This window comes from Hyla sarda, chromosome 2, assembly GCF_029499605.1.
Source record: "Hyla sarda isolate aHylSar1 chromosome 2, aHylSar1.hap1, whole genome shotgun sequence".
Classification (NCBI taxonomy): domain Eukaryota; kingdom Metazoa; phylum Chordata; class Amphibia; order Anura; family Hylidae; genus Hyla; species Hyla sarda.
The window spans coordinates 354590642-354614273 of NC_079190.1; the positions used below are offsets into that span (position 1 = coordinate 354590642).

Sequence of the window (23632 nt, forward strand, 5' to 3'; positions counted from 1 at the left end):
CCCCTTTAACAATCTTTCTGCAACAAAAACTGTCTTATTTTCCCATAGCAACCAATCAGTTCTAGAGCCCGCATGGTCACATTGCTGGCCGCAGCAGAGTCCCGCCTGGTCCAGTGACTGGCTGAGCTGCAATGTGATGTATTGAACCCCGGTCTTTTTGCTATCTGGGCCCAATAGTGACGCCCTAAATGCTGTTATTTCTGGGAGACTTACGCAGTCACATAGGCTCATGTATGGAGCTGTAGGTAGTCTGGGTGCTCGTGGCCCAGGAAACCTGAAAAGTCAGATGTTCTGAATGGTTGAGTCCAGGAGCTGAGATTCCTCGACCAACCCCCCCCACCCCCCCCCCCCCCCCATCTGAAATTAGTTAGCTATAGCTTCTCATTAAGGGTTGCTAGGATGCGAGGGGAGAGAAAAAAAGATACAGGGGGCGCTCCCTTAGATAGTATATTCACTGATGTGCACCCTCCACCACACCAACAGTGATATACCGACCTTGGAAGAGCCGTACTTTGACCTGTGCAGCCCTTATGTTAGATGAGCTGCAGCACTCCCACCGGCATCGGACTCCTAGGTTAGAAGCCGATATGCAATATAGGGAGACAATGTGGGAAAAAGCCGGTACAATGGAGGCGCTGCTCAAATGGCGAAATTACAGGAATACTCAGGCGGTGCAGGATAATGAAATTTTATTGAGAGTAATAGGACAACACGTTTCGGCATCTGCTGATGCCTTCCTCAGGTCCACTTAACAGTTCTAGAACGGTAAAAGAAGATATATATATATATATATATATATATATATATATATATATATATATATATAATCTTTTACTGTTCTAGAACTGTTAAGTGGACCTGAGGAAGGCATCAGCAGATGCCGAAACGTGTTGTCCTATTACTCTCAATAAAATTTCATTATCCTGCACCGCCTGAGTATTCCTGTAATTTCGCCATTTGAGCAGCGCCTCCATTGTACCGGCTTTTTCCCACATTGTCTCCCTTCTCATTAAGGGGTACTCTATCTCAGCTGGTGATTGGCTGACGGGTCAACACTCCCGCTTATCTTGGAAAGTGGGGGCCAGAGCACACTGAGGACATGTACTCTGGCATCCCCCCTTCCCCCGGAATGAGACACTTACCGCCTGTAAATTGTACTTAAAATGAACCATCACCCCAAAATATATAACTTACTTATATAGCATTTACACAGATTTTACTAACTTCAGCATTTTTTTTGCTTGAAATACTCAACAGGAAGTTGTGTAGTCCTTTCATTGTCAGTGGGGTATAGTCTCAGCAGAACCCTTAGCGCCTCCCCTTCTCTCCTGAGACAAAGCATCATCCTCTTCTGTGTCAAGAGGCTTGGCTGGATCTTGCCTTTGAGCTCAAGCCCACCCTTGAGTGAGGTCACAACCTCTGACCTCTTCCTACAGCCCAAGTCACCACCTATTCCTAGGCCACACAATACAGGAATTCTGCTCGGTCATTCCGCTGCACTAATTTAGCATTGATGTGAATGGGTCTAATGCTGGCCCATTTACACTGTGGAAATTCTCACACAGAATGAATAGGTTTATTCTTTACGTGGAATAACTCGATGACTGCATTGCCGTCAATGTTGATGGCGCAGGTCCACGCGGTCCCAGCCCAGAAAGATTTTGGCTGCAGCCGCTCAGACGGAATCTCCAAGCCGAAATATTTTTGAGCTGAGATTCCGCAGTGTAAATATATTTTAATCCTTCTAATAATTATTAGCTGCTGAATACTACAGAGGAAATTCTTTTCTTTTTAGAACACAGAGCTGTCTGCTGACATCATGACCACAGTGATCTCTGCTTACACCTCTGTCCATTTTAAGAACTGTCCAGAGTAGGAGAAAATCCCCATAGCAAACATATGCTGTTCTGGACAGTTCCTAAAATGGACAGCAGATGTCAGCAGAGAGCACTGTGCTCATGATGTCAGCAGGGAGCTCTGTGTTCCAAAAAGAAAAGAATTTCCTCTGTAGTATTCAGCAGCTAATAAGTACTGGAAGGATTAATATTTTTTAATAGAAGTAATTTATAAATATAGCCCAGCAGGCCACAGATGTGCATGTGTCCACTCAAACGGTCAGAAACAGACTCCATGAGGGTGGTATGAGGGCCTGACGTTCACAGGTGGGGGTTGTGCTTACAGCCCAACACCATGCAGGACGTTTGACGGTCATGCTGAAGGATGTTGCCGGCATCTGAAGACTCTTTCACATGTGCTCACTGTGAACCTGCTTTCATCTGTGAAGAGCAGAGGGTGCCAGTGGCAAATTTGCCAGACGTCCTGCACGGTATTGGGCTGTAAGAACCCCCACCAGTGGACGTGGGGCCCTCATACCACCCTCATGGAGTCTGCTTCTGACTGTTTGAGTGGACACATGCACATTTGTGGACTGCCGGAGGTCATTTTGCAGTGCATTGTGCGTTTCCACCTGGCGTATACGCTGCGTATTCCTCGCTCTCTATACACACAGGGCTTTCTGGCAGCAGCCCTATGCGTGTAGTGAGTTTTAGAGGCTGGGCGGCGTGACTGACGCGCGGCTCCGCCTCCAAAACTCACTGCACACATAGGGCTGCCGCCGGAAAGCCCTGTGTGTATAGTGAGCGAGGAATACGCAGCGTATTTCTTGCTGCTGCGGCAAATTTTGCCATGTGTATACACCAGGTGGGAACTCCGTTGGAAAACTTTTTTTTTTTTTTTTAATCAAAAAACAGAACATAAAGTTAAACAGATTTGTAAATTACTTCTATAAAAAAAATCTTATCCTTCCAGTACTTATTAGCTGCTGAATACTACAGAAGACTTTTTCTTTTTGGAACACAGAGTTCTCTGCTGACATTTCTGTCCATTTTAAGAACTGTCCACAGTAGGAGAAAATCCCCATAGCAAACATATGCTGTTCTGGACAGTTCCTAAAATGGAAAGAGATGTCACCAGAGAGCACTGTGTTCCAAAAAGAAAATAATTTCCTCTGTAGTATTCAGCAGCTAATAAGTACCGGAAGGATTAAGATTTTTTAATAGAAGGAATTTACAAATCTGTTTAACTTTCTGGCACCAGTTGATTTTTTTTTTTTTTTTTTTTTTTAAGTTTTTCACCGGAGTACCCCTTTAAGCAGCACAGAACAATTAGCCTTATTGTGTACACATGCAGTTATTGGGGTATGGCCACCTTTAAGAGACTTTGGGGGAGATTTATCAAGTACACGGTCATGCTGATTATTATATGGAATATGTGATTCTGTCTTTTCTTTCTTGTTTTTACTCATTTCATTGTAAGCCGTTATATTTGCTTTCTGTTTATCGGTTGATTGAAGAAGAAAAAAATCCTCTCTTAAATAAACAATTATTTAAAAAAAAAAAACTTGTGCAGAAAAAAATGTGACCAGGTGCCCATAGCAACCAATCAGCTCGCTGCTTTCATTTTTAACCAGGCCTCTGCAAAATGAAAGAAGCGATCTGATTGGTTGCTATGGGCAACTGGTCAACTTTTCCTCTGCACAGGTTTTGATAAATCTCCCGCTTTGTGCTGCATTTTTACTAGAGAGATTCATTCATGTCAGGAATGTTAAATGTGGACTTTTTCCTTGTTTATTCATTTGCATACTGAAGCCAAACTGGTCAGGCAAGGGTTTCACCTAAGATAAGGGGAATCCACTCAGATAGCGCTTCTTTTCCTTCTTTCACACCACGTTTTCAGCCATACGGGAAGACATACGGCTGGGGGGGGGGCGGGGTGGAGCTAAAACCGGGCGTTCCCGTATCCCTGTCGTATGTAATTCATTTCAATGAGCCGACCGGAGTGAAGCGCTGACTCCGGTCGGCTCATATTTGCCCCATATGTGGTTTTCCACCGGACCTAAAACCGTGGTCTACTACAGTTTTAGGTCCGGTGGGAAAACCGCATACGGGGAAAATATGAGCCGACCAGAGTCAGCGCTTCACTCCGGTCGGCTCATTCAAATGAATTACATATGAGGCTGGGTTCACACTACGTTTTTCAACTACGGTTCCCACATACGTTTTCTATCAAAAACCGTATGGGAAAAAAACGGATGGAACAGTATGGGAAAAAGTAAACCGTATGCGTTTTTAAACAGTATACTGTTTTTAAAAGTGCATACTGTTCCGTCCGTTTTTGTAGAAAAAAAACATAAGTTTTTGAAAATGTTGTCCATTTTTAATGGGAGGGGTCTTTGGTGGGGATTTTAGGATTCAAATGCGCGGTTTTGACTCCGGTTTACAAACGATACTGCAACCGCATATGTTTTTTTTTTTTACATGGACGTCAATGGGAAACGCACATGTGTACGGTTCCATACGGGAAAAACGTATATGTTTTTTCTTTGCACATGCGCATTTGAATCCTAAAGTCCCCACCCAAGACCCCTCCCATTAAAAATGGACAACATTTTCAAAAACGTATGAGCTTTTTTTCTATAAAAACTGACGGAACTGTATGCACTTTTTAAAAACCGTATACTGTTTAAAAACGCATACGGTTTACTTTTTCCCATACTGTTCCATCTGTTTTTTTCCCATACGGTTTTTGATAGAAAAACGTATGCGGGAACCGTAGTTGAAAAACGTAGTGTGAACCCAGCCACAGGGATAGGGGAGTGCCTGGTTTTAGCTCCCCCTTTTTCCCTCATCTGTGTGCTGAGAGCCCATAAGTAGTCTATACCACATCTGTCTATAGACCAGTGTTTCCAAACCAGGGTGTCTCCAGCTGTTGCAAAACTACAACCCCCAGCCTTCGGCTGTCCGGGCATGCTGGGAGTTGTAGTTTCACAAGAGCTGGAGGCACCCTGGCTGGGAAACACTGGTCTATAGATTGTATCTAACCCTCTTCTATAGGCAGCCTCCTGGCATTATTGCAGGGTGTGGTTTCCTCTCATGTCATGTCGCTGTGTGTTCTGCAAACATTCACTGAGATAGCATGTAGACACACTTCCCTATTTATCAGTGAGGGAGCCCGGCTTTGTTGCTACTCAGTTTCAGCAGATTTTCTATGTTCTAGTTGTTAGGCTGGGTTCACATTACATTTTTCCCAATACGGGAGCGCATACGGCAGGGGGGAGCTAAGAACTTGCGCTCCCGTATCCCTACGTATGCGGTCCCGTATGTTCTTCATTTCATTGAGCCGACCGGACTTCACTCCGGTCGGCTCATTTTTTTCCCCGTATGCGGTTTTCTACTGGACCTGAAACCGTGGTTGACTACGGGGAAAAATGAGCCGACCGGTTCACTCCGGTCGGCTCATTGAAATGAATTACATACGGGACCGCATACGTAGGGATACGGGAGCGCAATTTTTAGCTCCCCCCTGCCGTAGGCACTCCCGTATTGGGAAAAAAAACGTGATGTGAACCCTTACTGTGAATTTTAAAGAGGCCAAATGAAAAGGGAACAGATTTCATGTATCATAGCTATAAAAAAAAAAATGCTAATAAAGCCCTCATACACATTAGAGGAGAATCCATCAAACCCACTTAGATGAAGCCAGAGGGTAGAAACATCCAAGGTTTGTGTTTTTTTTTTTTTTTCTTTTCTTTAAAAGGGTCAGCCACCTTTTTAGCAGCTTTATGTAAATAAATAGTAATGATGTCAATGGGGGACTTAACCTTATATTGATGAATATAATTATGAAGTGCTGATCCTCCATCTCATCTGTGTAGCCAGGCAGCTCATTCATAAGATGGCTTCATGTGGAGAGACATGTGGTCTGCACAGGCCGTAAAGCAAAAAACTAATCCCAGGTTCTAGCTTTTTAGCCCAACCCCTTCCCGACCCATTTGGTTGAGGGAGTATGGAGTATGCTCAGGAGCCATGTCAGCATCAGGGCTCAAGTCCTGCAGGAACTCATGGGAACGGAGTCCCTGCACTTTTTCCTTCAGGAACGCAGTTCACATTAGCAGGAGTCCTGCAGGACCAGCCCTCAAAAGGGTACTCCACCCCTAGACATCTTATCCCCTAACCAAAGTATAGGAGATAAGATGTCAGATTGTGGGGATCCCGATGCTGGGGACCCCCGCGATCTCGGCTGTGGTACCCCAGACATCCGGTGCATGGAGCGAGCTTCGCTCCATGCCAGATGACTGGTCATGCGGGGCGGAGGCTCATGACATCACAGTAATGCCCCCCCCAATGCAAGTCTAAGTCTCCCATAGACTTGCATTGAGGGGCCATGACCGTGACATCACGAGCCTCCAGCACTGCACCCAAATTTGCTGTAATCGAATGCCGGGTGCAGCAGGGAGAACGTGGGGGTCCCTAGCGTCGGCACCCCCGGGATCAGACATCTTATCCCCTATCCTTTGGATAGGGTATAAGATGTCTAGTACCCCTTTAAGTGGAAATTTTGGGTGAGTTCCCACACTTTTTTTCCCAGGACTTGACCCCTGGTCAGCATCTTACTTGGCAGGATGACACCTGCTGGTAACGACTGACATCGGCAACAACTCCGATGTCTGTAATTTAAAAGGTGTTGTCTGGCTAAATGGTTTTTTATTTAAAAAAATAAAATAAAAAAATACCCCCGTGCCCAAGCATTTGGTATTATTGCTCATGGGCTTCAGCACGCTCCACTTCTTGGTGCTGGGGGTCAGTCACTGAGGTGGGTCACCGCTATGTTCTGCTAAAATAATGCAAACAGCTGACAAACAAGCATGTGCTCCTTAGTCAGCAAATTGCTGAGCCTGTTAAAGGGGTATTCACTGGAAAACATATTTTTATTTATTTTATTTTTTTTAATCATCTGGTGCCAGAAAGTTAACCAGATTTGTAAATTACTTCTATTAAAATATCTTAATCCTTCCAGTACTTATCAGCTGCTGTTATGATCCACAGGAAGTTCTTTTCTTTTAGAATTTCCTTTCTGCCTGACCACAGTGCTCTCTGCTGACGCCTCTGTCCATTTTAGGAACTGTCCAGAGCAGAATAGGTTTGCTATGTGGAGTTGCTACTGCTCTGGACTGTTCCTAAAATGGACAGAGGTGTCAACAGAGAGCACTGTGATCAGGCAGAAAGGAAATTCTAAAAGAAAAGAACTTCCTGTGAGTCATAACAGCAGCTGATAAGTGCTGGAAGAATTAAGATTTTTTAATAGAAGTAATTTACAAATCTGTTTAACTTTCTGGCACCAGTTGATTTTAAAAATAAAAGGTTTTCCAGTGGAGTACCCCTCTAAATAGGGCAGGATCAGCATGTGGAATAGGGTTGTAAGGCTATGTTCACACTACAGAATTTCCGTGTGTGGAATTGCATCAGTGCCCATTGTGTCATACTGCAGCCCAGCAAATGTCTGACTGCAGCAATGTCCTGCCTCAGCCAGGGATTTGCTGAGCTGCAGTATGATACATTGGACCCAGGTGCTACTGTAGACGACAGTTGCGCTGCAGCGCAAGTCACTGCGAGGGACTGGAGGAGGACACCAGATTTCCCTCCGGGAGCGCTGGCAGGAAGTAGATGGTTTTTATTTTTTTTATTTTATTTATTTATTTATTTATTTTATTTCCCACACAATGGCCATAATTAGAAAAAAGAAAAAAACGCCAGTTCTCCTTTAAGACAGTGGTTCCTAAACTTTTTCGTTTCACAACTTAGCACCCCAAATCCATGTGCGCCGCTCCTCACTGACATATAGCACTTGTAGTATAATGGCTGGTGGAAGTAGTATGACTGACACACATAGCACCCATATAGTATAATGGGAGTAGGAGTAGTGTGACAAGTATAGCACTATTATAGTAAAATGGGGGTAGTAGTATGACATACACTAGCACTGGTATAGTATAATGGTAGTAGTATGATTCCTAGCACTGGTATAGTATAAAGGGGGTAGTTAGAATGCCACATAGCACTGGTATAGTATAAAGGGGGTAGTTAGAATGCCACATAGCACTGGTATAGTATAAAGGGGGTAGTTAGTATGCCACATAGCACTGGAATAGTATAAAGGGGGGTAGTTAGTATGCCACATAGCACTGGAATAGTATAAAGGGGGTAGTTAGTATGCCACATAGCACTGGTATAGTATAAAGGGGGTAGTTAGAATGCCACATAGCACTGGTATAGTATAAAGGGGGTAGTTAGAATGCCACATAGCACTGGTATAGTGTAAAGGGGGTAGTTAGTATGCCACATAGCACTGGTATAGTATAAAGGGGGTAGTTAGTATGCCACATAGCACTGGTATAGTATAAAGGGGGTAGTTAGTATGCCACATAGCACTGGTATAGTATAAAGGGGGTAGTTAGAATGCCACATAGCACTGGTATAGTATAAAGGGGGTAGTTAGAATGCCACATAGCACTGGTATAGTATAAAGGGGGTAGTTAGTATGCCACATAGCACTGGTATAGTATAAAGGGGGTAGTTAGTATGCCACATAGCACTGGTATAGTATAAAGGGGGTAGTTGGTATGCCACATAGCACTGGTATAGTATAAAGGGGGTAGTTAGTATGCCACATAGCACTGGTATAGTATAAAGGGGGTAGTTAGAATGCCACATAGCACTGGTATAGTATAAAGGGGGTAGTTAGTATGCCACATAGCACTGGTATAGTATAAAGGGGGTAGTTAGTATGCCACATAGCACTGGTATAGTATAAAGGGGGTAGTTGGTATGCCACATAGCACTGGTATAGTATAAAGGGGGTAGTTGGTATGCCACATAGCACTGGTATAGTATAAAGGGGGTAATTAGTATGCCACATAGCACTGGTATAGTATAAAGGGGGTAGTTGGTATGCCACATAGCACTGGAATAGTATAAAGGGGGTAGTTAGTATGCCACATAGCACTGGCATAGTATAAAGGGGGTAGTTAGTATGCCACATAGCACTGGTTTAGTATAAAGGGGGTAATTAGTATGCCACATAGCACTGGTTTAGTATAAAGGGGGTAGTTAGTATGCCACATAGCACTGGTTTAGTATAAAGGGGGTAGTTAGTATGCCACATAGCACTGGTTTAGTATAAAGGGGGTAATTAGTATGCCACATAGCACTGGTATAGTATAAAGGGGGTAGTTAGTATGCCACATAGCACTGGTATAGTATAAAGGGGGTAATTAGTATGCCACATAGCACTGGTTTAGTATAAAGGGGGTAGTTAGTATGCCACATAGCACTGGTTTAGTATAAAGGGGGTAATTAGTATGCCACATAGCACTGGTATAGTATAAAGGGGGTAGTTAGTATGCCACATAGCACTGGTTTAGTATAAAGGGGGTAGTTAGAATGCCACATAGCACTGGTTTAGTATAAAGGGGTAGTTAGTATGCCACATAGCACTGGTATAGTATAAAGGGGGTAATTAGTATGCCACATAGCACTGGTTTAGGATAAAGGGGGTAGTTAGTATGCCACATAGCACTGGTTTAGTATAAAGGGGGTAATTAGTATGCCACATAGCACTGGTATAGTATAAAGGGGGTAGTTAGTATGCCACATAGCACTGGTTTAGTATAAAGGGGGTAGTTAGTATGCCACATAGCACTGGTTTAGTATAAAGGGGTAGTTAGTATGCCACATAGCACTGGTATAGTATAAAGGGGGTAGTTAGTATGCCACATAGCACTGGAATAGTATAAAGGGGGTAGTTAGTATGCCACATAGCACTGGTATAGTATAAAGGGGGTAGTTAGAATGCCACATAGCACTGGTATAGTATAAAGGGGGTAGTTAGAATGCCACATAGCACTGGTATAGTATAAAGGGGGTAGTTAGTATGCCACATAGCACTGGTATAGTATAAAGGGGGTAGTTAGTATGCCACATAGCACTGGTATAGTATAAAGGGGGTAGTTAGAATGCCACATAGCACTGGTATAGTATAAAGGGGGTAGTTAGAATGCCACATAGCACTGGTATAGTATAAAGGGGGTAGTTAGTATGCCACATAGCACTGGTATAGTATAAAGGGGGTAGTTAGTATGCCACATAGCACTGGTATAGTATAAAGGGGGTAGTTAGTATGCCACATAGCACTGGTTTAGTATAAAGGGGGTAGTTAGTATGCCACATAGCACTGGTTTAGTATAAAGGGGGTAGTTAGTATGCCACATAGCACTGGTATAGTATAAAGGGGGTAGTTAGTATGCCACATAGCACTGGTATAGTATAAAGGGGGTAGTTAGTATGCCACATAGCAATGGTATATTATAATGTAAGAATACTAGTGCAGGTGACATTACCTCCCGGCTCAGCAGCTCAAGAGATGGCGGTGGAGGGCACATGGCTGGTGCATTAGTACATGGCAGGAGCGGCTTTAGCCTCTGCCTCCCATCCTGCTGTTTACCTGCCTGCGTGCTTGCTTTTACTGCGGGCAGGCACCGCTATGAATAGGGATCTTGGGCACTGCCTTTCTGGCCTGCTCTTGTTGCTGCGGCACCCATGGAAGCCATCCTTTCCAAGGAGTTGCGATGCATAATTTGTAGACCACTGTTTCACCCTGTCAGAGATTGGTGCCATGACAGCGATCAGCTGGTTATTCCAGGATAGGACGCCACCAACCCTGGATATTCACAACAATACATAGATGGCTCAATGCTGCCATAGTCGGTCCTGCTCAATGTGTACGAGGACTGAAGACTGCATTCGGTCCATTAAACTTAATAGGACCAATGCTGCAGTGTACATTGGAGTACACTTATGCTGATGGACAGGAGGAACTCCAAAAATGTGAATATTGCGCAAAGTTCATTTATTTCAGTAATGCAGCTTAAAAGGTGAAACTAATATGAGAGAGACTCATTACATGCAAAGGAAGATCATTCAAGTCCTGATTTGTCATAATTGTGGTGATTATGGATACAGCCCCTAGAATGTGTGAGCAAACCATGGAAAAAGGCCCTACTGAGCAGGGCTGAAGCGTTATACAAGTCACTTTTTCATCATCATTAGAGATATATATATATATATATATATATATATATATATATATATATATATATAAATATGGACCGTCATTTACTGTGCCACTGTGTGGAGATCGCCATCACTTATATCAGACCCTTTCCGATGAAAGCCCTTTATTACGTAAGAATCTATCTCGTTTTTATTTGATGTAACACCTTCAGAAATAAAAATGCTACATTAAGAAGAGACTTGTTTCTTTCACTAAAGAATGTGTGTGTGATATTTCCTAAGGTGGCGAAGGGGTTAACACTGCAGGCCACTCAAAGGAAGTTGGTTCAGAGAGGTTCATGAAAATTGCCTGAAATGGTAAAAAAAATAAAAAGCAGGAAGTCCCAGCGCTATGAGAGCGGAGCGGCCTCTCAGTAACATCTGCCGCTCTGGTGCCCTGATGTAACGTGTCTGTGAAGCAGTTGTGCAACATCCGGCAATTTTCAGGCGCCCGCATGAACTTTATTAAGCATTTTCAAGATTCTCTGAGGCTGCTGTAGATCCAATGCCACCATCTTCCAAATAACATTACCGTTGATAAATCACCGGCTTATCACATGACTGAACCCCAGATGATTAAATATAGCAAAAAAATGTATTTCTATAAAGAGCTCAGGAAAAAAAATCCCTAGGGAGTGTCCAGGACAAAAGATTATTTCACAGTTTTACAATTAGGTATCTCTAGAAGGAGGACCCCCAACTCCTTCCAATTTCATGTCCGATCTCCCCCATTTCACATCTATACCCCCAATTCATGTTCACATTCCTATTTCATGTCCACTCGATGTTGTTCCAGGGTGAGGGGGAAACATAAAAAAAAAAAAACAACTGATGCTTCCTAGCCCCGGTCTAAGTTAGTCTGCCACAGATCATGTTCTCCATGCAGTCCCTGCAGGACCTTCCTGCTCGGCCAAGCACTGGCCTGAAATATGACACCGCTGCAGCCACTGATTGGCTGAGTGGGAAAGGTCCTGGAACCAACTGCTTGTCGGGAGTTCAGAGAAAATCTGCAGCAGACCTACAGGGACCAGGGCTAGGTGGGCATCACGTTTTTTATGTTTCCTCCTTGCCCCTATTATTACTTAGTACAGTTTTTTTTCCAACCATGGTGCTTCCAGCTGTTGAGCAACTACAATTCTCAGCATGCTGGGAGCTGAAGTTTTGTAATAGCTGGAGGCACCCCGGTTGTGAAACACTGACTGGCATTTGAATTTCCAGGGAGGCCCAGCCCTAGACCTCTGCGTCTGTAATATGGTGGCAGGCTGCCCCTGCAGGTAACCCCTAGCAGTGCAGCCCTAGTTTCTGATGATTTTAAAGTTAAAGACCGTGTAGAATTGGCCGCTTGACCATTTTTGTAATATGGGCCACCTTTTGTGAACATACTATAAATGTTTGAAAAAACATTGGGACATTCTTTTATTAGGGATCCTGCACCAATGTCTCAATTCCAGCTACTTTTCTTCTGGCACGGGCGGAGGAATTACTTTCTCCCCTACTTGTCAGTGACTTGCAGTGTATTTGGGCAGTTGATTTTTAACATGCCCAATTTTGTTCTCAAAAAGATGAGCTACCTCCAGAGGTGTCTGGCAGTGGCTTATCCCTGTCTTCCTTTGTGAATACAACCACATTCTACTGAGCTTGTGTATATGGTTGAGTCAGGAGGAATAGCGGTCTACCAAATACATGTTATGGGCAGCCGAAGCCTGGTTAGAATCAGTGTCAAGGCCAAAAAAAGCAATTGAGCTGCAGTTGATGCATCTAGCAACCCCTTTTCCCGTCAGTAGTCCCATTGTGCTTTAATATACTCCTTCCACCTATTGCCAACTTCCTTATGTAGCAACCTGCATTGGGTTCTGCCAAGGCTCTTCTAAGTTATTGGCATGTTTGCCATATGCATTACACTATATCCATAGGCCCACTATATCCATCTGGCTTGTTACCAGTGTATTACCTCTGACTGGCTTTTAAAGGGGTAGCCCAATGCCCCAGCGTGAACATTTTGTTCAGAACGCTTGGAGCAGATGGCCGTGGTCGTGATGTCACGGCCACGCCCCTCATGATGTCATACCACACCCCCTTCATTCATGTCTATGGGAGGGGGCGTGACGACCGCCACGCCCCCTCCCATAGACATGAATGGAGGGGGTGTGGTGTGACATCACAATCACGGCCATCCGCTGCAAGCGCTCTGAACAAAATGTTTTGAACGCTGGGGCACGGGAGTACCCCTTTAATGACTTGGTGTAAAAAGAGCCTAACACTAGTCGATGTGGGAGAAGCACCCAGAGCTGTCATTGTTATAATGGTTTTGTGCTTTTTGTGTGGGAATTCATTATTCACAATAAATGCACAGTTGTAATGTATCGGCAGTAGCGTATTCTAATGCGAATCCGCAGCAAAATCAACTGCAGATTCTATCTCCATTACTAACATGTCCTATAGAACGATACCAGGTGAAGACTTCCAGAAAGCGGTGGGTTTCAACGGCGCTGACCAGGAATGGACATGTCGGGTGAGTAGAGAAGGGGTTTATTAAAACAATGCAACGCGTTTCACCGCGCTTGAGTGGCTTCATCAGGCATGACAATCGAGGTGGGGAAGAATCTTATATACAGAGTGATATTAACTCTTTCCTAACCTATGTTGCATCTTAACAATTGTTAAAAGAAATTGGATTATGCAAAAAACATATATCCACACAAATATAAAAAAAAAAAAATATATATATATATATATATATATATATATATATATAATATATGAAACACAAGGTTCCCAATAATATACAAAATATAAATACATATCAAAAACAATTCTTTGCACAAAAAAGAAATATAAAACATGCTTGATGCCGGATAGAATATGTGTGTGATGGACATTCGTATGTATGTGCAAATGAAATAGCAAGCATTCTATAAGATCCTTCCCCACCTTGATTGTCATGCCTGATGAAGCTGCTCAAGCGCAGTGAAACGCGTTGCATTATTTTAATAAACCCCTTCTCTACTATCTACTACTTTCTGGAAGTCTTCACCTGGTATTGTTCGTATGGGCCTAACACTCACTCACGCGGACCATTGTTGTGTGTGAGCTCACACAACTGCCTCTGATTAAGGGTTCCTCCAAATTCATTCTTTGAACCTTACACTGGCGGTTTTACGCTATGGAGCACTCTCCTATTTCTTTTTAATGTCCTATAGAAGGTATATGTGCTACAATGTGGACATTTAGAATGACGCCATCTCCTGTGGGCATGCAGAAAGTAACTTATGGAAGCCTGGTAGACTAATGCAGAACTTGCAGAAGAGGCTCTGCCAATGTAATATTTGCATATAGACTCTTGGCACCAGATGATACACATATTGGTGAAATAGAAAGCAGCTCTTTTTTTCATGCTTTAATGTTTGCTGATCTAGCTTGGGAGCACTCCTCCTCCTCCTCCCATGTGGTTTTGTAGAACCCCCACTGTTTGAGCGACACCGTTATGGCACATGCTTACATGAGCATATTGTGCTAAGAAAAGCATGTGCTATGGATTGAAACCATGTAGGGTAGGAGGGAATGTAGGAGAGAAGACGACTTGGGTTTCCTTGAATGCAGAGGTGTCTTCAGTCCGAATGCCCACACACTTGGTGGAGACGTTAACTCTATTCCTTGCCAGAACATAGGACTTTTGCAGCAGAAAAAGCCTGCATAATGGATATCATGGTAGCTACAATGATTTTGCTGGTATCTTTCTGTATGGAATATTACAGATATCTTATACAGAAATACATTCCGAACAAATTGAACACTTTGGCCCAGATTTATTAAACTGAGTGAGAAATAAAATTGTGATTTTCCTTCAGCAGCCAATCACAGCTCAGCAAATGAGCTCTGGTAAAGTGAAAGCTGAGCTGTGATTGGTTGTTGTGGGAAAATCTCTCCACTTTTATACTCACATAGTTTGATAAATCGGCATTTCAGTTTACATAGTTTATTTTACATAGCAGTCGTGCACCTTTTTGTAATGGTGTCCTTCACCCAAACTACAAACTGGTATTGTGGCCTAGAGCTGCTGTCACAGTTTGGCAAGCTTGGGCTATGTTCACATCAGTGTTGAAGGCTGCATTTTGGTCCTTCAAATTTGTTAAAATAACCAGACAAAAATCAAATAAAAAGTAGCAAGCAGTATTTTCTTTCTGGTACTGTTATTTGCTGGAAAATAATGGCTACCAGATGGAAGGGGACTCCGTTGTTGTTGTTAATGCAGCAGGCCATTCAGCTCCATCTGGCACTGAATGGAATCTGCAAAAGAGGCCCTGAACTTTGTCTACCACATTTTGGATGTCCTCTGTTAGTTGCACTTTCTTTCTTGGCATTTTGAGATTGCATTGTGGTGTTGTGCTCATCGGAGGCCTAACAGATGTGGCACCAAATAACCTCCTAGATACTGCAGTCCCGGCAGTATCTATGGAAGTATACCCTCCGATGCCAGCCAATGACAGTGGAGACAGGCTTGCTTCAAGAAGGTGGTGGGTAAACACGGCACTGGACAGATCAATACAGGTAGTAGTAGCAAACAGGTTTATTCCCAAGATGCAACATGTTTCGCAGTGTAGAGCAGTTGCTTCATCAGGCATCAGGTGCCTGATGAAGCAGCTGTCCAATGCTCCGAAACACGTTTCATCTTGGGAATAAACCTGTTTGCTACTACTACCTGTATTGATCCTGTCCAGTGCCGTGTTTACCCACCACCTTCTTGAAGCAAGCCTGTCTCCTACCTGTTGAATTGTCGTGTGGAAGGGCTGCAGGACAGTCATGTTATGCCTTCTTCCATGGTTGTGTATATGGGGTACACAACCTATTGGGGTAAGCATATCTCTCACTCCACTCTTTCCTTTCCCTTTATTGCTTGGACTTACTACACTATGGAGCGCTCTGCCTGTTCATTTTAAATGACAGGGGATGTCACCTCCGTGGTTAGCACTAGGGTCCTGAGATCCTGTCCAAAGATAAAATCTGCCTTGTCTGTTCTGAATACTCTGGTTTAATCCTACACACCATACTAAAAGCTCCATTGGCTTCGTATGAAGCTGGACTAATGGGAATTGAATCATTGAGGGTGTCTCCTTGTTGAGCTTCTGCCATTACTCAGGTTGGAGTCGGTATTGAATCCTACCTCTTATAAGCTTAGGACTCAGTTTTGCCATAACAGAAATAACTTCATGATTTCCCTTAAAGGAGTACAACAGGATGTAAAAATTGTGTTTCAGACTGCCGGTAGTAAAAAAAATAAAAATAAAAGCATACATACCTGCTGCCGCTCCCGGGGGAGCGGCGGCAGGTATGTATCCCTTTATTTTTTTACACAGTGGAGGAGTTACAGAGGGACCAAATGCCAATATAATGTGTATTGGACCTCCTGACTCTCCACTGCCAGCAGATGTCAGGGGAAAGGAATGTTCAGGCATTTATTTCAACACGCCCGATCCTTTTGTTCTCGTACTAGATAAGCGGCCACCCAGAGGTGTCTGGCAGTAGCTTACTCCCCCTGTCCCCCCTTAGATGCTGGTAAAGAAGAAGCAGCACTTCTAGTTCTCCCACTCACTGCTTGCATCCGTTTGAATAATATTCGAGTGGACTTTCTCCATGTATATCAGTAAACAGCATTGTCCTGATGATATACCTACTAACAGTAAGGTGGTATTTGTACATGACAAGATGAAGCAATCCATTTCTAGAAGTTACCTTGTTGAGGATAATCCATTGTTATGTGTCAACTATATAATTACGTATAAAACAAAAGGCATTTGTAATAGCAAATAAATACACTGCTCAAAAAAATAAAGGGAACACTTAAACAACACAATGTAACTCCAAATCAATCACACTTCTGTGAAATCACACTGTTCACTCAGGAAGCAACACTGATTGACAATCAATTTCACATGCAGTTGTGCAAATGGAACAGACAACAGGTGGAAATTATAAGTACTTAGCAAGACACTCCCAATAAAGGAGTTGTTCTGCAGGTGATGACCACAGACCACTTCTCAGTTCCTATGCTTCCTGGCTGATGTTTTGGTCACTTTTGAATGCTGGCGGTGCTTTCACTCTAGTGGTAGCATGAGACGGAGTCTACAACCCACACAAGGGGCTCAGGTAGTGCAGCTCATCCAGGTTGGCACATCAATGCGAGCTGTGGCAAGAAGGTTTGCTGTTTCTGTCAGTGTAGTGTCCAGAGCATGGAGGCGCTACCAGGAGACAGGCCAGTACATCAGGAGATGTGGAGGAGGCCGCTGGCAACAACCCAGCAGCCGAACCGCTACCTCTGCCTTTGTGCAAGGAGGAGCACTGCCAAAGCCCTGCAAAATTGCCTCCAGCAGGTCACAAATGAGTATGTGTCCACTCAAACGGTCAGAAACAGACTGCATGAGGGTGGTATGAGGGCCCGACGTCTACAGGTGGGGGTTGTGCTTACATGCCAACACCATGCAAGACGTTTGGCATTAGCCAAAGAACACCAAGATTGGCAAATTCGCCACTGGCGCCCTGTGCTCTTCAGAGATGAAAGCAGGTTCACACTGAGCACATGTGACAGACGTGACAAAGTCTGGAGACACCGTGGAGAACTTTCTGCTGCCTGTGACATCCTCCAGCATGACCGGTTTGGCGGTGGGTCAGTAGTGGTGTGGCATTTCTTTGGGAGGCCGCACACCCCGTCATGTGCTTTCCAGAGGTAGCCTGACTGCCATTTGGTACCGAAATGAGAACCTCAGACCCCTTGTGAGACCATATGTTGGTGCAGTTGTCCCTGGGTTCCTCCTAATGCAAGACAATGCTAGACCTCATGTGGCTGGAGTGCGTAAGCAGTTCCTGCAAGAGGAAGGTATTGATGTTATGGACTGGCCCGCCCGTTCCCCAGATCTGAATCTGATTGAGCACATCTGGGACATTATATCTCTCTCCATCCACCAACGCCAAGGATGCTTTAGTTCAGGTCTGGGAGACCATCCACCACCTCATCAGAAGCATGCCCAGGCATTGTAGAGAGGTCATACGGGCACGTGGAGGCCACACACACTACTGAGTCTCATTATGACTTGTTTTAAGGACATTACATCAAAGTTGGATCAGCCTGTAGTGTGGTTTTCCACTTTGATTTTGAGTGTGACTCCATATCCAGACCTCTATGGGTTGATAAATTTGACTTCCATTGATAATTTTGATTTTGTGATTTTGTTGTCAGCACATTCAACTATGTAAAGACAAAAGTATTTCATACGATTAGTTCATTCATTCAGATCTAGGATGTGTTACCTTAGTGTTCCCTTTATGTTTTTGGAGCAGTGTACATTAGGCATAAGTGTGGGCTGGTTACTAAGCAACTATGACGAAGCGCTGTAAGTGGTATTCATTCTTACTATGCACATTGATGTAGCTTTATAAACTATGGGGTTATAAATGTCTGATGCCATTTTATAAGATTTACTGTACTTTTTTCCCCCTGCATATTTCCATGTATATTTGAGTAGAGGTTGCCATGCAGTTTAGGTTTTGTTTTCTATATATGTCCTTTTGAAGGGATTGCTTCACCGAAGATTGCACAGCGATCGGCTCATCACTAGAGATGAGCGAAGTTACAGAAATTCGCTTCGTCACGAACTTCTCGGCTCGGCAGTTGATGACTTTATCCTGCATAAATGAGTTCAGCTTTCAGGTGCTCCGGTGGGCTGTAAAAGGTGGATACAGTCCTAGAAGAGTCTCCTAGGACTGTATCCACCTTTGCCAGCCCCCCGGAGCACCTGAAAGCTGAACTAATTTATGCAGGATAAGTCATCAACTGCCGAGCCGATAAGTTTGTGACGAATGGAATCACTGTAACTTCGCTCATCTCTAATCATCACCACGGAGGCTCCATTCCAGGACTCTGGTGGGAGACTTAATAAAACCAATGGACCTGAAAGAATGAATTACGCTAAATCAGATATTATTGTATGTTCACGTGGATTCTGTTGCAGGATCTGTATCGGAATCCCCCTTAAAACCGCACAGATTTCAGGTCCCTTTTTTTTCATTGTGAACTATGGCTCTGTTTCCCTTTGACAAAAAGAGAATTTGGATTCCATGCAGTTTTTACATGGATATAAAATCTGTATTAGGGTATGTTCACACGTAAGCAGATTTGATGCGCAGGATTTTCTGCTGCAGATTTCAATGTAAACTAAATGACTGAGCACAGCTTCTAATCTGCAGTTACAAATCCTGCACATCAAATCTGCGCAGGATCCTGTACGTGTGAACCTACCTTTCTAGAGAAAAAAGGATTTTGCATTGATTCCATAGCATAGCCTGGAGGCAAATTTAGCCCCACTAAATGTAGATAATCCAGGAGTGTGCGTCAGGCCCCTGATGTGGATTCCACAAGGGATTTTATGGTGTATGACATGGCCGTATAGTGTTCTATACAGGAGAGACAATCTGTCTTCCCTGCTGTTGTATAGAGTTCAGAAATCCTGTAAATCATGTGATTTGGACAATTCAAGTAATCTGTCTACTTAGACTGTGCCCACACGCACTGTGCTATATCACAAAGGGAAATTGGCATCTACAGAACTTGTCATCGCACTTGATAAATATTTCATAATGTCGTCTTTGGTGTATTTGGCCTCACTTCAAGTGTTTCAGCTTCTAATTCTCCTTGTCATATGTTTCTGCAGGTGCGTATCGCTGCAAAATTCATCACCCACGCACCGCCAGGGGAGTTCAATGAGGTCTTTAACGGTAAGTGAGAGGGCACGCAGGTCATGCTCTGGTTGGCACTAAATGTAACTTTCCTCAGTTTGGAGGTTGATATTTAATTCATGATCCATTGATGGAGCATAACATTGTGAAGATGCACATGATCTGTACAGCCAGAGTCGGGGCGTCCAAGGCAGTGGCTTTAATGAGGAATGGTTCAGCGTTTATCATGAATTATAGCATTAGGAATGTACAAGGACGTGGCAATTGGCAAATAAATATAATTCTATACCTAAAAAATGATTCTATATTAGTCTGTTACTCTGATTTGCTAATATGAATGAACCAGTGTAAAGCACTGTAGTTCTAATACAAGGATGGTGTCTCTAATGTGGCTGCGTTTTAGTGCTTGAATTATCCAATTTTAATATGATTCTACTGAAATGTATTTATTTATAAAGAGATCTTATCCAAAGATGTCACATTTGTCGTTGTGATTTGTGCGGACGTGTGCCCTTACTAGCTCTTATATATTATATATATATATATATATATATATATGTTCCCTAACTACTCCGAACAATAATTCAGAGCTTTAAAAAGCTGTGTATCTTACCTTTCTTCTTGCTCCCATAGTGCAATTTCCCAGCAGGCATGACATCACAGAAGCCTGCTGAGGGAACACTTCCGCCCTCACATGGTTGCAGTGCTGTGATGAATAGAAGACCTCAGGCTCTGTGCATGTTTCAGTCTGTGTTGCTGTCAGTGAGGCTCTCCTGCAGCTTTCAGTCTGTGCAGCTTTCTGAGAGAATCTGTGGAGCTTTCACTTTCTGTGCAGCTGTCAATCAAGCTCTGTGCAGCCAGAAGCACTTCCTGAGTTTGGACTCCTGTCAGGCCCGGGAGGAGACCAAACTCACCGTATTAATTGTGGTAGGGAACAGAACAACATTTTTATATTACTTTTTAAACATATTTATGTTGATAATTTTCAAATCAAGTGAATGGGAAAGTGTCTGCTAATTACACAAGGAACACTATATTAAAAGTTTTATTTGGTGACAGGTACTCTACTTTTTTTTTTTTTTTTTTTTGCTTCTCCTTTTTCAATAATGTTTTTCCTTTTGACACTAAAGAGATCTTATCGCCCCCCCTGACGAAGGTAGTGTACTGACACATGTCTGGTTTGGATTATCTCGGACTTTACACTCCCCAGTACTTGTTCATATATTCCTTTTGGATTAATATGCAAGCTTTTGGCTTCCCCTTTATTATAGTTTTGTGTGGTCATCTGACCTCACATGCTATTCTCCATGGTATGTACTAATACAGCCTGCTATACTTTACACTTTGTCTATGCACAGCCAAATCCTGTAACCACAGGGAACACTTATCAAAACCTGTGCAGAGGAAAATTGGAATAGTTGCCCAAAGCAACCAATCAGATTGCTACTTTCATTTTTTAAATCTGATTGGTTGCTCTGCGCAACTGCACCATTCTTCCTTTACATAGGTTTTGATCTCCCCGCCACATTTCTATATTGCAGTGTTCTGGTCTTGGTGATGTCATTTTTGTTTGACTCTCCTTATTGTTTTTTATATTTATAATAAAGATATGTACTTTTATTACGCAATTACAAGTGACGATTTGGTTGGTTTTTGGTCTCTTCCTTATATTGATCTTAGTATATCTGGGTATTGCGATTTGTTATACAGAATCACAAACCTGCCCACATAATGTCTGTTTGGGAAGGGCCTGAGGTTACATTCTGTTTTGTTAGCACTATCTGTAATCCTGCTATCAAAAGAATGAAACATTAGAGAACCTGTCAGTGGTTTCAGTATCCTAAACCACAGTTATTATCAAACAGAGGCCAGCAACTAAGAAAACAAGCTTTGATTTATGATCATCAGCATTTCCAAGAAATCATAGCTTTAAAAGCCACCAGGAAAGGGTTAACGCATTCATGGCGGACCGTACCGGCTGCTCCCCACCATGGAGGGAGAGAAATGTAAATTAAGCCCGCTGTGTGTGTATATATGGAGAGGCCTGTCAATAAAGCCCTGTGGGGTAGAGAACAGCTGTGGGATTTATCTCCTCACCACCCCCCAAGATTAATTACCCCTTTCCTGATGGATTTAAACCTTTGACTTCTCTTAAGATCATAAATGATAACTTGTTTTCTTAAAGAGAATCTGACACCCTGTATACCCATACTAAACCCAATATACTATAGTGAACAGCTTCACAAAGAGGGATCACTTAATTAAATCCATTCAATATATGTAGAATCCTTGCACTGTAATCTTCCTGCTGCATTGCCCTCCAGCGTGCAGTGAAGGCAGGAATCCAACTCACCCAGCTCCCCTGCCTCCTCCATATTCTCTTTCTTCCCCACCCTCATCATTATTATGCTAATGTAGGCTGCGGGTGAGCGCACAGAGAGCAGACTGTTTACCCGTGGCATTCATTAGCATATTAATGAAGTTCTTGCCTGAGGCATTAATAAGCATATTAATGAAGGGGGCGAGGTGGTGGGGTAATGAGTTTGCTTGAGGAGAGTGCCTAAAAAGGTGTATAAAGAGTTATAGGCCGTACTGGTATTTTGGGAAAGAATTATTTAAAGTAGCTCTCCCTCAAAGAAAGAAAGAAATTGCTCTCTGGTGCCACCTATTGGAATGTGGCTTTGAAGTCATTGTTTGATTTGTTCTAGAGCCTTTGATAATGACTAGGGATTTTAATAAGCCAAGCCAGGATCCCTCCCAGAAGAGAGAAGTTACCCACCTGTAGACAATGGAGCAAGTAAGGCTTACAAGGGCCCATTTCCACTACGCATGCAGCAGCGGACACCAATACCAGTTAACACTAGGACTGCTGCGACATGTGCAGTCTCCATTAATGGTTATACATTTCTGTGCAAATTGTGTTGAAACAATGAACATTCTTTTAGTAAATTCTGGAATTCAAGATTCGGCAGTGTCCAGGGGCTGAGAAATCAAATTGAAGACAATGGAAGGCTACTGCAATGAAATTCCCCAGTGGAATTTCTCCGCACAGAAATTCCGTAATCTGTGTGTTTTTTTTTTTTTCATTGCCACTCCCCTCAAGGGAAATCCTAACCCAACAAGTCTCACAACCATGGCCTCTCTTTTGGCGGACGTCACCCTGTCCTTTACTGATCCCTGGCAAGAACCCTGAATATTTCTTAACATAGTGTCTTAGAATAAATGTTTGTGTACTAGTATACATAATTTTATTTATTTTTTTCTTTAGATGTCCGGTTACTCCTCAACAATGACAATCTGCTCAGGGAGGGAGCAGCACAGTAAGTGATAATAATTGTAACATCTGTGATACAGAATTTAGAGTTTCTTTTTAAAGTGAACCTATTTTCAGGGTTATTTGCACTAACTACCCACCTTTTCTCTGGCAGATGATGGGGATACAGTCTGGCATAATTTACACAGCGGGAATTTCCAAGCAGAATCCAGTGAAAAAATTCAGCTTGGAAATTTGCTTGCAGCAGCGTCCCATTGTTTTCAATGGAATCCTGCTTCACTGTGTACATGGCAGAATTCCCACGCAGAAACACCTGCTGTGGAAATTCTGATTTCAGCCTCCGCAGAAAGAATTGTTTTTTGTTGGATTTTACGAAATCCCCTTGGCAATGCATTGATGTCTATCAAGATGGTGCATTTCTGAGTGGTCCTAGCACCGGCAGACCGCTGTTTGTGGACTGTCTGCCTGTAAATTTCCCTTGTGAACACTGCATTAAAGGAGTACTCCAGTGGGAAAAAAAAAAACCTTTTTTACAGTTCTTTGTCACCCGTTTGCTTCCTATTCTGTTTTTTTGACAGTGAAAAGACGTTGCATGCAGTATTTTTTTCTTTGTCAAAAATTGTCAAAAAAATAAGCAGTTTAAAAAAGGGTCCTTTAAAATTAATATTGAAGTCTGTGACAAACA

At 43.1% G+C, this 23632-nt stretch overlaps 1 protein-coding gene across 1 annotated transcript in view; it reads left to right on the forward strand.

Annotated features, from left to right (window-relative positions):
• CAPZA1 (capping actin protein of muscle Z-line subunit alpha 1) overlaps positions 1–23632 on the forward strand; it is a 51173-nt gene that overhangs the window by 12431 nt on the left and 15110 nt on the right. Inside the window, exons 2-3 of the mRNA XM_056558293.1 lie at positions 19649–19712; positions 22942–22993. Of these exons, the coding sequence (XP_056414268.1) occupies positions 19649–19712; positions 22942–22993 (116 nt within the window). The remainder of the gene's footprint in view (positions 1–19648; positions 19713–22941; positions 22994–23632) is intronic.